At 45.5% G+C, this 16,272-nt stretch overlaps 2 protein-coding genes across 2 annotated transcripts in view; one reads left to right on the plus strand and one right to left on the minus strand.

The window, feature by feature from the left end:
* Positions 1–34: 34 nt before the first annotated feature.
* On the minus strand, positions 35–7,926 carry LOC311316504 (glutathione S-transferase LANCL1-like). Its single transcript, XM_084447368.1, has 9 exons — positions 7,802–7,926; positions 7,059–7,176; positions 6,435–6,645; positions 5,342–5,489; positions 4,480–4,626; positions 3,574–3,807; positions 2,009–2,185; positions 314–386; positions 35–135 (listed from the first exon to the last, which is right to left on the minus strand). The coding sequence occupies exons 1-9, from the start codon at positions 7,886–7,888 to the stop codon at positions 59–61; spliced, it is 1,272 nt and encodes a 423-aa protein (XP_084303494.1). The 5' UTR covers positions 7,889–7,926; the 3' UTR covers positions 35–58.
* A 4,629-nt stretch (positions 7,927–12,555) lies between these two features.
* The window catches only part of LOC311315843 (LIM and senescent cell antigen-like-containing domain protein 1), a gene marked incomplete at its 3' end in the record, with an annotated part of 4,789 nt that continues 1,072 nt past the window's right edge, over positions 12,556–16,272 (plus strand). Inside the window, exons 1-2 of the mRNA XM_084446540.1 lie at positions 12,556–12,687; positions 14,976–15,135. Coding sequence (XP_084302666.1) covers positions 12,659–12,687; positions 14,976–15,135 — 189 coding nt within the window. The 5' untranslated portion in view covers positions 12,556–12,658. The remainder of the gene's footprint in view (positions 12,688–14,975; positions 15,136–16,272) is intronic.

Here is a 16,272-nt window from a genome sequence, read left to right on the forward strand (position 1 = left end):
CGCGTGTTTGGGAATCTGTCATGTTTTCCAGAGTGGGCAGGGGTAATCATGGATACCTTTACACCTCAAAGGCAGGGAACTTTGATTTCATTGGCTGCAGAAGATCGGCCAGGAAGTAGATGGTGCCAGCCATGCCTGTGGACAGGAAGTGACAATGCTGATTTCAAGTCATGACAAAGAGCCATCTACTCTCTATCCAAGGCTGACCTAACAAGGTTGCCAATCTTTTAATCTAAACGGTACACTGCAAAAAATGGTCAACATATTTCATTTCAATTTTGATATTTACATTTAAGCCGCTATTATCGGTTACCTTCAAAGAGAGAGAAGGGAGTGTCTGGGGTCCGGCAGCCATGTTTGCCGTAGTTCATACACCAGTCTGCAAACTACAAAAGGACAAATACTAACACCAGGCTGTCAACAACAACAACAACAGCCGTAGATTCCAGGAGCAACAGAGGATCGAGTGACTACTACTGTCTCCTGAGAATACAAACTCCACATCCCTATACTGGAAACTTGTGAAACATTAGAAGCCGCCGCGCTGATTAAATTGCGAGCACAATGCCTTCCCGATGCATTGGGGATGTGAAACAGAGCTTTGGTAGAAATCTGTCAGGACTATTTCTGGCGGGATATGAATAGCAGTGACTTGATGGAACTACCCGAGGGATGTGTGCGAACTGGAAACACTCCATAACAGCCTCAACTTAAAACCCCTCAGACGTCAGCGGCTGACACGCTGCGACGGTCACCTATCAGTTGTTCATCCACATCAAAGGTCCGCCTGTCTGCTGTCTCTCATTCCATGAATCATTTCCATTTTTAAAGCGGCTCAATGCAGTTTTTTTTTTAACCTTAGAATAACAGCTTTGAAATTATTTTGATGGTACACTGCCTTGTAATAGGCTGAATGTTGCCTTGTTCGTTCCCACCCCTCCCCCCGAATGCTGTTTCTTGAATTAATTAGTTTGGTGTAGCAAGCCGCTATTTTCCCGGAAAAATCCGCAACGCTTTACGGCATTACTTCACACACCAACTTCCTCTGGCTATTGCTATAATAATAGCGCATATTCTCAAATCACAGTACTATACAGGTAATTTATCATTGCAGCACTAGTTGGCTAGCCACACGATAGGAATGTCAGGAGTATTGTGCTGCATTGTATGACTTGGCTAGCCACACGGATTGTCAGGAGCCAGGAAGCGCAGCATTGTATGATTTGTAGCTACCGCATTTGGGGATGGATGCATGCGTGTGTGTGTACTGCTGCAAGTTGGGCCAACGAGGCCGTCAATAGACCGACATTACAGTAGTTGTGGCAATCACGTACATTATATCTGGGAATATACATATACTAACTAGGCCCTTTTCTTCAAGCTATCAACTGTTCTCTTGTCTCGTGGGTGTTTGGGGACCGGTTTCACAAATGCAGGCGTGCAGCTGTACTGAACGCGCATAGTATTTACCATTGTACGACAGTTGTGCAAAAAAGAACCTGTAGGGGGCGCCATATCGCGAAAATACCAAATCCTACGTTAGGCTGCTTTATTAATGGTCCTGGGTGGATCGCTGCCAACAGCGTGGCTCAAACACGGTAATTCTATTGTTCATGCGTCTCAAAATAGAACGTCAAAGCCTCATCTCACCTCCCGTCACACTAATGAAATCACATCAAATCACATTTATTTCTAAAGCACATTTAAAAGCAACTCATGTTGACCAAAGTGCTATACAAGTCAAAGCGGGAATAAAAGTACGTTTTGAGCCTTTGAAAACAAAAATAAGTTATTAAAATTAAATTAAAATTAAGTTTTGCGCCTTTGAGAGTAAAAGTAGGTTTTGAGGGGGCAGATCTAAAAGAGAAGGGGGTGCTATTCCGCAGTCTAGGGGCTGCAACAGCAAAGCCGCCGTGACCCCTGACCTTAATAGACTGCGGGACAGCCACTCGCTCGCTCTAGCCAAAAACACAGGAGTGGAAAAACCCGCACGCTCATCGCCGCTCACCATGCACGCCCTGTAGAGGTGCTTGGGCTCCTGTGTGACCCTGTAGAGGGCGAGGAAGGTGTAGGCGTTGCCCGCCGCTCCGTGACAGAGACCGTACCCCTTCTTCAGCAGGCCTCTCTGCCAGACCACCTCCCCGCACTGCACCGCCTCCTCCAGGTACTGGGCCACGCCGAACACCTGGGACACACACACACGCGCACGCAAACACACATGCACGCGCGCACACACACACACGCACGCATGCACACGCACACACACGCGCACACACACGCGCACACAAACGCGCGCAAACACACACACACGCACGCACGCGCAAACACACACATGCACACACACACACACACGCGCACACACACGCACGCACAAACGCGCGCACACACACACACACAGCATGAGTCATCATTATTACATTACAGTCATTTAGCAGACGCTTTTTATCCAAATCAATGTACGATAATTATACACTGCACATACAGTAATAATTATAATAATTCTACGTTTCACCCTGCAGTAACACATCCCTCCTTTCTCCTCACTGAACAAACACAACCTCTCCCTTGAAGAGAGAGCTGATGGTATCAGACCAGACTGGGAACAGCTGAGTTGTAGAGCCCACGCTGTCACCTAGCCAGGTCACATGGTGGGAGGGAGGGAGGGAGGGAGGGAGGGAGGGAGGGAGGGAGGGAGGGAAGGATGGATGGATAGAAGAACGAAAGAAAGAAAGAAAGAAAGAAAGAAAGAAAGAAAGAAAGAAAGAAAGAAAGAAAGAAAGAAAGAAAGAAAGAAAGAAAGGATGGATGGATGAAAAAGAAAGAAAGAAAGAAAGAAAGAAAGAAAGAAAGAAAGAAAGAAAGAAAGAAAGAAAGAAAGAAAGAAAGAAAGAAAGAAAGAAAGAAAGAAAGAAAGAAAGAAAGAAAGAGAGGAAGGATGGAAGGAAGGATGCAAGGAAGGAAGGATGGATGGATGGATGGATGGATGGATGGATGGATGGATGGATGGATGGATGGATGGATGGATGGATGGATGGATGGATGGATGGATGGATGGATGGATGGATGGATGGATGGATGGATGGATGGATGGATGGATGGATGGATGGATGGATGGATGGATGGATGGATGGATGGATGGATGGATGGATGGATGGATGGATGGATGGATGGATAGAGAGAGAGAGGGATGGATGGATGGAAGGATGGATGGATGGATGGATAGATAGATAGATAGATAGATAGATAGATAGATAGATAGATAGATAGATAGATAGATAGATAGATAGATAGATAGATAGATGGATGGATGGATGGATGGATGGATGGATGGATGGATGGATGGATGGATGGATGGATGGATGGATGGATGGATGGATGGATGGATGGATGGATGGATGGATAGATAGATAGATAGATAGATAGATAGATGGATGGATGGATGGATGGATGGATGGATGGATGGTTGGATAGATGGATAGATGGATAGATGGATGGATGGATAGAGAGAGGGATGGATGAATGGATGGACAGACGGAGGGATGGGAGGGAGAGAGAGAGGAAGAGCAGGTTGACCTTGAAGGCCTGCAGCAGCATGTAGACCACCCCCGGGGAGCCGTGGCACCAGTGGACCAGCTCGTCCCGGGCGTCCCCGATGCAGGGGGGGTAGTTCCCCGAGGGGAACCTGAGGCGGCACACGTGGTCCACGCTGGCCTTGACCAGCCTCTGGACCCGCTCCTCCCCAGCAACCGACCCTGGCTGGAGAGAGACCAGCCTCTGGACCCGCTCCTCCCCAGCAACCAACCCTGGCTGGAGAGAGACCAGAACAGTCACTGGGCCGCCTCCCAGGAGACATGTACATAGATAACATAGAAACTAGGGGTGCACGATATATCGGCAATCATATCGGTATCGGCCGATGTTTGTCATTTTTTAATATATCGGTATCGGTCTGATGTGCAAAACAGGGCAGATGTGAACAGCGGATCATTATTTCTGTCTAGCTGCTGTTGTGTGTGTTGTTTTTGAGGGGAAACAATGTGGTAAATCTATGATTTATCGGCTTTTCCGAATGTTTTGGAAATAGAGACAGTGTTTCCATGTGTTTTTCAGTATGTATAACATTTGATTATCATAGAAACGTGTTTTTATACAGAACATATCGACATCGGTAAATATCGGTTATCGGCCATGACAGCAATGTTAATATCTGTTATCGGTATCGGCCAAAATTTTAATATCGGTGCATCCCTAATATAAACATATAGATAAAACATAACAATCACCGGAGTTTGCTGTGTGTCTTTTTAACCAGTCTCACAATGCATTCTGGGACAATAATAAGTTATATAGGTCTTTGCTTGAAAAATGTTTTGGAATAGGCCTACTTGGGATGAGTGCCATCATTGGGATGCAAATAGATAAAGTTCTTATCGACCAATGAGAAGTGTACACAGCTCGTGGTTAGCCAAACAGTTTCACCTGCATAAGGAAGTAGTAGATGCCAGCCAGGCCGTGGGCGGAGCCAACGTATTGTTCCTGGTACCACTCGTACATCAGAGGACTCTGGTCCTGGAGGCGGAGCCTCTTGGCTTCAGCCTCTCCTGACACCAGCACTGCATCACAGATCTGGGAGAAGAGTCACAACCACAACTAGGGCTGGGTATCGAGTCGAATTTCAAGAATCGATTCGATTCCGATTCACAAGGTTCAGAATCGATTATCATGATTCGATTCGATTCAATATCGATTAGTGTTACTAAAACCTGTTTTTTGTAGTTGTAATCTTAATTACATGGCTGCCAAGTTATGCAACACATCAATACTAGGGCTGGGTATCGATACTGATTTCCAAAAATGAATGAATAAATGAATCATTGAATGAAATGAATTAATGAACTTTTCATTCCTTCATTTATTAATTCAATCATTAAATAAAAGATCGATTTTGGGATTCATGAATCGATTCTGAATCATTTGATTCAGAATTGATTTTTTAAACCCAGCCCTAACCACAACCATAAACATAGTCACAACCACAACCGTAAACATTGTCACAAACACCGTCACTGTAAACATGAACATACAAACTCTGAATACTCCTACATCATGCAGTACATATTGAGTGTCATAGTCTATTCAGAATTTGAAGGACCTTCAGGAATATAAGGTAGGTTGACTCAGCCCATGTCTGTCCGCCTTCCCTTCTGAATACTGAATGTATGACCTCAATGTACAGTACGATCACATGGGACAGAAGCCCCTGTCCAGAGGTTTAACCATCACACAAACACACTTCTGTGCAGCTGAAATAGAGCCGAGGTGGACGGTGTCCTTGACTAACCTGCTGGATGTATTGGACGGGGACCTTGTCTTGTCCCAGCTGCTGGTTGATGAAGAGGAGGGCGTACAGGTAGCCCACCCTGCCGTAGAGGAGCTCGTCGGGGAGGCCCCCCGAGCCCTTCACCACCGCCGGGTGGAGCTGCAGCAGCCTGAGGAGGAGCCGGGAGAAGGAGGAGGAGGAGGAGGAACAAGGGTGGGTTGAAGGGGGAGGAGGGGTAGGGATAGGGAGGAGGAGAAGAAATTAGAAGTATTTCCCTCTCCCTTGCTTGTTTACATGACCTATCCCAACACAGCATACAGTACATGTGTCGCATACAGTATTGTACATCCTACCACACGACCCCATATACAGCAAAGCATGTGCCTGGCTACTCCTTAAAAAAATAATAATAATAATAATAAATAAATAAATAAATAAATAAATAAATAAATAAATAAATAAATAAATAAATAAATAAATAAATAAATAAATAAAATAAAATAAAATAAAATAAATAAATAAATAATAGTATTTGTCCAAAATGTATCTCGACACAGAGTTGCATTCTATGGATTATCTACTGTATGTAGGTCAGAGATAGACAGGAGCAGGTCGGACATAGACGGGAGCTAGTCTGGAGTCATGCGCCACCAAACATGGGCAGAGGGGCGGAGCCAGCACATTAGCATATCTTTCAAATCCAGCTGCATTTGAACATTATTTTATCAGCGGAATATAGTCAGTACTAAATGAAAAACTCATTAAAGGTAATACACTTTGCCGTTTGTGTAATAAAAACCTTGGTGAAGTGAGAGTTAACGTGGAAGAAAGTCCAAGTAAATCGCACCGGATATGCTACCGGGAGCTCGCTAGAGCGCAGGACTCGTTAGCGATAGGCTACTTGAAAAGCGGAAATCTACGCTCAGTGACCAATCAGAGGCCGAATCAGCCTCTCCACACCGCCCACTACCTGCGTGGGCCAATCACAGCTTGTTCCCAGAAGTTCTCATCGCAGCGAGTGCTTCTGGGTACTCAGATCGGACGAGAGCGGACTCTCTACGGTACCCCCCCCCCCGTTCCGTGAGCTTCGCCGTGCGACAGCCCAGGCGCTCACCTGCCCAGACACTCCTCAGCCTCTGGCGCCCTCTGCAGTTTGTGGTAGACCACGGCGGCCACGGCCAGCGGCCCCGCGTCGCCGCACAGGAACGTCACGTCGTGCCTCCGGGTCAGACACTTCAGGCTGCGGCTCACGTACTCCAGCGCCCTCTGTAGGAAGGAGGAGCTACTGAACACGTCGTGCAGGTGCAGGTAGAGAAGGGCTATACCTGTGGTGAGAGGTGACGGGGAGGGGGCGGTACAGGTTAGCAGACGCACAGTCAACGATCACATTGAACGGTTTTAAATCGGATGAATACTAATTGTGTGTGACGGACAAAAAGCTCTGCTTTTCGGTGTCACTCGTTCGTTTGACCCATGTTAAGGGATTACCCTGGGTGGGATTCGAACCTTCGTTTTTCTGAGCTCGCCCGTTTGCGAGAGACTGCTCTATCCCGCTGCGCCACAGAAAAAGCCGGCTATATGACGCAGCTGGACGGTATTTATACTGAGTTTCACTATTCAACGACTGCTCTACTCTAGCCTCCTCTTTACACAAACGATGTTCCTCTGTAACGCAAAGAGCAACCACGCTTTTGTTCAAGGGTCTGTTTGAAATGCATGCCCGGGTCGCCCTCCTCACCTGTCCATCCGGTGTAACTGGTGCAGTCCCTGGGGTCGGCGGACTTCAGCCCGTTCTCCATGACTGACAACAACCCAGTGACTTCACCACTCAACCGCTGGGCAAACTCTGCTGTGAGCTGTAGGTGGGAAAGACATACCGGCTGGTTTTCCTTTGAGCAGGCTGTGGCATAGGCTAAACAATGATCGGGATTTTGCCTAGAAGGTTTCTGCTTCTGTGGGAGTCATGTTGTGATCACACAGACTTTGTTGTAGGCCTTGATCGACTAATTGGAAGTGGTCGGACCATTGTCTGATGTACGCTACATTTGTTAGTTACTGCAGTTTTGGTGGAGTAGTTCCACTGCATGCACATAGCATAGCACAATTATATATTTGGATTTTGTAACTGTGACTGTTCCTTGTTGTCCTTTGTTGACTTATTGTACCTAGTACCTACCTAATTAGTTGATTAACTAATGTAACTCCATGCACATATCCTAGCTCAATTATATATTTGGATTTTGTAACAGTGACTGTTCCTTGTTGTCCTTTGTTGACTTATTGTACCTAGTACCTACCTAATTAGTTGATTAACTAATGTAACTCCAAGATATCCCAGCTGCTAGCTGGTACGGCAGGATACTGAAGAAAGGGCAATAATGTTGAAAAGTAGTTGGTCCTCCCTAATGCGACTACCACAGACTTGAGACAGTTTAGAAACCTCTCTCTCTCTCTCTCTCTCTCTCTCTCTCTCTCACTCACTTTTCCTCCAGAGTCAAAGAGCCCCTGGGAACATCCGGGGCTTCCATCATAGTCTGGATACGGGTTCTTTAGACTTCTCCGGTCCATTCTCTTCTCAATCCCTCTAATGGCACTTTGCAGTAACGAAAGAGCTTCGCAAACTGGGTTAGAAGAAATGCAAGAGAGAGAGACACCATGAGGCCCGCATCCTGGATATCTGCAAAATGACAAACAGGCCCTGTGCACCAGCTCCACTACTTCCTGAAAGTCACTTGGCATCTTTATTTCCTGTCCTATATGATTGGATTAAGTGATCAATCAGGTGTGCGCTGGGTCTGCCGCACCCCTGATTAATCACTTCATCCAATCATATTGGACAGGAAATAAAGATGCCAAGTGACTTTCAGGAAGTAGTGGAGCTGGTGCACAGAGCCTACTACAAGCAAGCAAAAGTAACAAACGATTATTATTGTAGGCCTACAAGTTGAATATTTCGGCAGGCCTAAAACAATTGAATCTAGCTACGTCGTTAGCGCAGAACAGAACATTGCATTGACCAGAGAGAGGACCGGTCACTGAGAGACACACGCCCTCTCAAATTAGACCACCACAGCACATTATCACATACGATACCACCAGCACTCTTTATCGGCAGTCAAATCTGTCATTGCATTCTCACAGCTCAATGCGAAACAGTCACAGCTGATGTAACGTGTTGAATATTTACACACCACTGCAGGGTCAGACTTGCTTGTTTGTTGTGGCAGTTTGTAATCATGAATCCCCTTCTTCTTCTTCTTCTTCTTCCTTGGGTTTTATGGCGGATCGCAAACAGCTTAAAGGTGCATACCGCCACCTACTGGACAAGAGTGTGCATCATCATGTCATCATCCTAGTGCTCACAGACTACAGTCTGCCCCACAACCGTGTTTACTACAGTCTGCCCCACAACCGTGTTTACTACAGTCTGCCCCACAACCGTGTTTACTACAGTCTGCCCCACAACCGTGTTTACTACAGTCTGCCCCACAACCGTGTTTACTACAGCCTGCCCCACAACCGTGTTTACTACAGTCTGCCCCACAACCGTGTTTACTAGTCTGCCCCACAACCGTGTTTACTAGTCTGCCCCACAACCGTGTTTACTAGTCTGCCCCACAACCGTGTTTACTACAGTCTGCCCCACAACCTTGTGTCACCCAAGAAAGTAAACAGAGCCTTCCTGCAGAGTCCTACCCCCTCCCCCTCCGTGCCCAGTAAACCCCTCAAAGTCCATTCCCTCCTGCTTCTCTGACCTCTCTCTCTCTCTACTTCATAGGTGGGAATGAGTCTCCTTCTCTGATTCCTGTCTAACGTTACTCTCTGACTCCTGAGCTCAGTAAATGGTAAATGGACGGCACTTATATTGCGCTTTTCCACCTTAGCAGCACTCAAAGCGCTTTACAATGGCCTCTCATTCACCCATTCACACACACATTCACCCACCAATGGCGGTAGCTGCCGTGCAAGGTGCTAACCTGCTCATTGGGAGCAATTTGGGGTTAGGTGTCTTGCTCAAGGACACTTCGACATGTGGACAGTCGGAGTTGGGATTCGAACCCCTGACCCTTTGATCACTGAACGACCCGCTCTACCCAAGCCCCCAGGAATCGAAATCTAAAGTGAAGGCCTATTGAACCGCGCCATCTTGGCTAGATTTGTAGTCACTTGGCTATTTCCGGTTACTTTTGACTTGCGCAGTTGAGCTTCTCTGGCCGACGCGCGTCCACGAAAAAGTTCACATTTCTCTGAAATGTAGACGCGCGTTCCCGGCTCTCCCCGCTTTGATTTAGCAATGAAAACCGGCTTGCATATTAACCTGTTTTTGTCAAATATATCAATTGGAGAAATTATTTTTTGATCCTGGCATCTTAGTTTTAACAAGTTAAATATAATTGAACATGTTTTGTTTGCTAGTAGATGGTATTCATTCCGTTCGCGATAACGTTATTGCAGCCAGGCTAAATTCCTCCAGGGAGCCAGTGACCGGCGAGTTGAAGAGCTTCACTCCCCGCCAGCAGGAGCTCTGGCCGCGGCTACCGCATCTCGGAAAACCCGCTGAGTTCGTGGCTGCTATTTCACACTCGCCCTTGATCAATCCCAATACCGATCCATGGTAATAATGAATCAATCGTTCAGATCAGATCGGCAGTGCTGCATGCATGTTACAACATCATTGTTAGCTTTATTAACATAACCATAGCCTACATTTATCTCTCTAACGTTAGGCTATCCATCACACCAGTCGGCCATTCGATAGCTGGAAGCGGTCAACGCCAACGTTGACTGAAAACACCCAAACTCAGTGTATCGTTTCATCTTCATGCTACACATCAACTCCTTTACATTGTATGTGAATAAATTCCTGTTATTCTAAAAATATCCCATTTCTGTCCATTCCTGGAAAAGGCTAATAATTGCTGTCAAATGATCACTCCAGTTTATCACCGTATCCCACTACCATTTCAACTATGCACAGGAGGTTGTCTTGTGGTCATTTTCATTAAAAAATGATTAGCCTGATCAGTTTGTTGTATGTATTAAGCCCTTTTTGAGCGGTATGCTTGTATTAATAGCTTATAGCTTGCCATACTCACCAACCTTGGGACCTCAGAAATAGGGAGCATTTCCAAACCAAATTGCGGGGGGGGGGGGGGGGGGGGGGGGGGGGGCATTAAAAGCATTACAAATTAGACATTAAAAGCATTAAAACGAAATGTGAAACATTATATATATATATATATGTGTGTATGGAGCAATTGTTTTTAATGTCCGACTTTTGTCTGTGCTGTTCAGTAAATGTGCATCTGTCCTAATTTATTGTAGCCTATCTACTACACAACCTAGTTCAAATTTATGAATCTCCCGCGGAAGTCAGGAGGGTTGGCAAGTAGGCTATGGTCACTGCTCCCCAGTAAAATTGAATAATTGAGGGGTTACTTACAGTACAAAAAAGTACAGCATTTGTAGAACTCGGATGATACTACATAAATTGCCATGCAAAGCCAGAGACTGTTGCTTGTAGACGACAAGACTGCTGTAACCATTCAAATGTGGAGGCTACACTGCATTGAAGGTGGGTTGGCTTACTTGACACAGAACACAGAAAACGGACACCACAAAAAAGGGCTTAAAGCAGGTCCTAAACAGCAGCAGGTCTGGTTGAGGTGTGAACTGGTCTCCTAAAAATGGCTTGAGCTGTGAGGATAAGAGGAGGCACACTGTTTCTGTTATTACATTTCAATAATAGAATATGACACACAAAACACAAACCACATACATACACACATACACATACAAAGGCCCGTCTTGGTTTAAAGCCCACTCACCAACGTCAAGGTGCAAGCCTATCGAGTGGGAACACGAGACCAATCACGAACAGGACAAACTCAGACGGGACAACACAGCATACAAATAATCGAGGAATATACACAACATCTAAATATAAGACCAAATTTTCTTAAACTATTGGAGACTTGGAAATAACAACTAGGCCTACATGAAGACTTTCACAGTTTCAGACTGCTGTAACCATTAAAGTTTGGAGTAGGCTGCATAAGCTTACACTTAACAATGCACACACACAAAACGCTCAAAAAGGGCTTAATACATACAACAAACTGATCAGGCTAATCATTTTTTAATGAAAATGACCACAAGACAACCTCCTGTGCATAGTTGAAATGGTAGTGGGATACGGTGATAAACTGGAGTGATCTTTTGACAGCAATTATTAGCCTTTTCCAAGAATGGACAGAAATGGGATATTTTTAGAATAACAGGAATTTATTCACATACAATGTAAAGGAGTTGATGTGTAGCATGAAGATGAAACGATACACTGAGTTTGGGTGTTTTCAGTCAACGTTGGCGTTGACCGCTTCCAGCTATCGAATGGCCGACTGGTGTGATGGATAGCCTAACGTTAGAGAGATAAATGTAGGCTATGGTTATGTTAATAAAGCTAACAATGATGTTGTAACATGCATGCAGCACTGCCGATCTGATCTGAACGATTGATTCATTATTACCATGGATCGGTATTGGGATTGATCAAGGGCGAGTGTGAAATAGCAGCCACGAACTCAGCGGGTTTTCCGAGATGCGGTAGCCGCGGCCAGAGCTCCTGCTGGCGGGGAGTGAAGCTCTTCAACTCGCCGGTCACTGACTCCCTGGAGGAATTTAGCCTGGCTGCAATAACGTTATCGCGAACGGAATGAATACCATCTACTAGCAAACAAAACATGTTAAATTATATTTAACCTGTTAAAACTAAGATGCCAGGATCAAAAAATAATTTCTCCAATTGATATATTTGACAAAAACAGGTTAATATGCAAGCCGGTTTTCATTGCTAAATCAAAGCGGGGAGAGCCGGGAACGCGCGTCTACATTTCAGAGAAATGTGAACTTTTTCGTGGACGCGCGTCGGCCAGAGAAGCTCAACTGCGCAAGTCAAAAGTAACCGGAAATAGTCAAATGACTACAAATTTTGCCAAGATGGCGCGGTTCAATAGGGCTTCATTGTTGATAGCGGCCAGTGAATGGAGTGGCTGTATCCAGTTTATATAATACATCCATGCGCTCTACCAACTGAGCTACAGCCCCACAGTGGCTCAGTGCTGCCACCTGTCGGACTGGCGGAAGAACGTGGGGCGTTTTCACACAGAGACACATCCCGTACAGGCAGATCCAGAGAGACAAATCAGTGGGATTATTAGCAGCCAAGCTAGCGGGTTACTACCAGCCCTGAGCACTGAGCTAGCTGCATGCTAACGACCCGTTGGAAAGAAGTGACAGTTGGAACAAATATCCCCCAAATCGCGTGTCTTAGAGGGGATGCTGGGGCTGGCCGACATGACGGGCAGGTAGGATTGAGTTTTCTGTCTGATATTAACTATTAACTTTAGATGGATAGTGGGTTATAGCTCTCTGGTTAGCTAGCTAGCTCCCTCCTACACATTCCTGGCCATCAACGTAGCAACAAAGCTAAATAGCACTGCGATAAAGTGAGTTAGATGAGTTGATTAGCTTTATGTAGCTTGTATTTCCAGTCAAACCTGGTGCATCACTAGCTAGCTAGCATGGACCAGCTAACCCTGCTAGCATGGACCAGCTAACCCTGCTAGCATGGACCAGCTAACCCTGCTAGCATGGACCAGCTAACCCTGCTAGCATGGACCAGCTAACCCTGCTAGCATGGACCAGCTAACCCTGCTAGCATGGACCAGCTAACCCTGCTAGCATGGACCAGCTAACCCTGCTAGCATGGACCAGCTAACCCTGCTAGCATGGACCAGCTAACCCTGCTAGCATGGACCAGCTAACCCTGCTAGCATGGACCAGCTAACTCTGCTAGCATGGACCAGCTAACCCTGCTAGCATGGACCAGCTAACCCTGCTAGCATGGACCAGCTAACCCTGCTAGCATGGACCAGCTAACCCTGCTAGCATGGACCAGCTAACTCTGCTAGCATGGACCAGCTAACCCTGCTAGCATGGACCAGCTAACCCTGCTAGCATGGACCAGCTAACCCTGCTAGCATGGACCAGCTAACCCTGCTAGCTAGTCATCAACAACCCAGCTTAGCATTGATGCTAGGAGGCTAACTGATCATTTCTAGGACCTGGGTTGGGTCTTTTACTGAAAGACTCAATACTAATGCCCACTGGTCTCGTCTTGTTTTCAGAAGAGTATCTGCTCACATAAGGTTATTTATAATATAAATAATAATGCTGCAATATAATATAATAGTGCATTACACATTAGTATTCTATTTAGTGCATTCCACATTAGTCTTCTATTTGTTTAGTGCATTACACATTAGTCTTCTATTTGTTTAGTGCATTACACATTAGTCTTCTATTTGTTTAGTGCATTACACATTAGTCTTCTATTTGTTTAGTGCATTACACATTAGTCTTCTATTTGTTTAGTGCATTACACATTAGTCTTCTATTTGTTTAGTGCATTACACATTAGTCTTCTATTTAGTGTATTACACATTAGTCTTCTATTTAGTGCATTACACATTAGTCTTCTATTTAGTGCATTACACATTAGTCTTCTATTTAGTGTATTACACATTAGTCTTCTATTTAGTGCATTACACATTAGTCTTCTATTTAGTGTATTACACATTAGTCTTCTATTTAGTGTATTACACATTAGTCTTTTAGTGCATTACACATTAGTCTTCTATTTGCAGACTTGCTGTAATGTCTTGGCACCTTGTCTGGTGCTATGAATAAGTGCTTCATGTGAATCATAAAGTGAAATTAGTTGAAAGATGATCATGCCAAGAGGGGGGTTGGGGGGCTAGCTCAAGTGACTGGGAAGAAAGGCAATTACAGTACATGTAGGCCTACATGCAGGTTGTTCCATCCAGGCACATTTATGCACACACAGACACACACCAATGTTTGCCATGTCTCTCCTATGATGTGTTTAGCCTCTCTTACTCTGAAAATGTAATTTAATGTTATTTATTGCTCTATAAATGTTCTTAGCCGGTAGACAAACATACTCCTGGAGCTTGCTCGATCGCCTTGTTGAGAGGGGTCAGGGAAGAATTTTTACAGCTCACTTATCTGGCCCCCGGGTGATTACTGGTTTTTTTGCTTCCCTCTGGAATATGTAGAGAGTGGGTCGTATGCCCACCTCCCTTGTTCTCTGTAAAGCGCATTGTGTTGCCTCTGGGTATGAAATGCGCTATACAAATAAAGCTTTGATTGATTGATTGATACACAGTGCGCCTCGTACACTCAGACATAAGTGATATTGTAGTTATCACTTCTCAGATGACCAAATTAGGACATGTTATTGCGGGTTTAAGCAGTACGAGGTATTATTGAGTGAGTGTGCACACAAACCCATCACCCACACATGGTCCCCGTGGAGAGGGTTGCCGTGGGCAGCGGCGGTCAGACTGTGACTCATACTGTGAGTAAGGGAACGTCTTAGTACCCTCAGCTCCACCCTGAAACTCACCAACCAAAACCAGTCAGCTGAAACACATTTGGGAATGACTGGATTTTCAACAGCCGAGGATGTAGGCCTAGTCAAGTCTCTAGTCTAGTAGACACTTGTCTGCTGACTTATCTCCGGAGGGATCAACTCTGATCTGGTCTGCTGACTGTTGTGTGTCCCCTGTAGCAACATGGCGAACGCCCTGGCCAACGCGGCCTGCGAACGCTGCAAGAGCGGCTTCGCCCCCGCGGAGAAGATCGTCAATAGCAACGGCGAGCTGTACCACGAGCAGTGCTTCGTCTGCGCCCAGTGCTTCCAGCAGTTTCCGGAAGGACTGTTCTATGAGGTAACACGGGGTCCTTTTTTCCCTGGGCTGCTTTCCGAATCACATACTACCCTACTATATAGTATGCCAAAACAGGATGTAGTATGTCCCAATACATAGTATGCCACATGCAGTATGGCAAAAATACCAGGATGTCCTACTACATCCGGTCGTATTTTGCAGTATGCAAGCCAGCAGGCTTTTCTGGCTATTCTGACCCACAATCCTGTGCGCAGCGTCACATGTGCGCGTCGTGACAGCTGTAGACGAATGTCGCGTTATGGACAGCGACGGATGTGGGCAAATTTCAAGGCGCAATGTTATGACAAGGTAGTATGTCCCAATTGGATGCCTACTGCTTGCAAAGTACGTACTTTCTAAGGGCAGCTGTAGTAGGTACTGGTAGTAAGTAGTAGAAGTATGCGATTCGGAACGCAGCCCTGGAGTTTATGCCTGTCCACAACACTACACACACTATATGGACAAAGGTATTGGTGGCTCTTTGCACAAGCTCCACTACTTCCTGAAATTCTACAGGCATCCTTATTTCCTGTCCTATACCATTGGATGGAAGTGATTAATCAGGTGTGCGGCACACCTGATCACACCTGATTAATCACTTCCATCCAATAGTATAGGACAGGAAATAAATATGCCTGTAGAATTTCAGGAAGTAGTGGAGCTTGTGCAAAGAGCCTATTAATCATTGATTTCAGGAATTCAGGTGTTTCATTCAGTCCCATTGCCACAGGTGTATAAAATGCCTTATTTCCAGTGAAGGGAAATGTTCGTGCCTCAGCTTACAAGACATTTTAGACAATTCTCTGCTTCCAACTTTGTGGGGACAGTTTGGGGAAAGCCCTCTTCTGTTCCAGCATGAATGTGCCCCTCTACGAATTTAGAATGCTCCTGTAGGTTTAATGTGTAGGTGTCCCAATACGTTTGTCCATATAGTGTAGGATTTAAAAGAATAAGGATGGGTGTAATGTATTACACAGGCCAATCCTTTGCGTGTAAAGTCTTGTTGGAAAGCGGACGAGAACTGAGGTTAACGGTAGTGGAAGAAAAAGCAAGGCCTGCTTTGAATGGAGCGTCACTCGCATATAGAAGAACGTCTTGGTTCCTCGTGTCCTCTCTCCTTGACCGCTTCTCGAAGCG

The sequence above is a fragment of the Borostomias antarcticus genome (assembly GCF_949987555.1).
Source record: "Borostomias antarcticus genome assembly, chromosome: 12".
NCBI lineage: Eukaryota > Metazoa > Chordata > Actinopteri > Stomiiformes > Stomiidae > Borostomias > Borostomias antarcticus.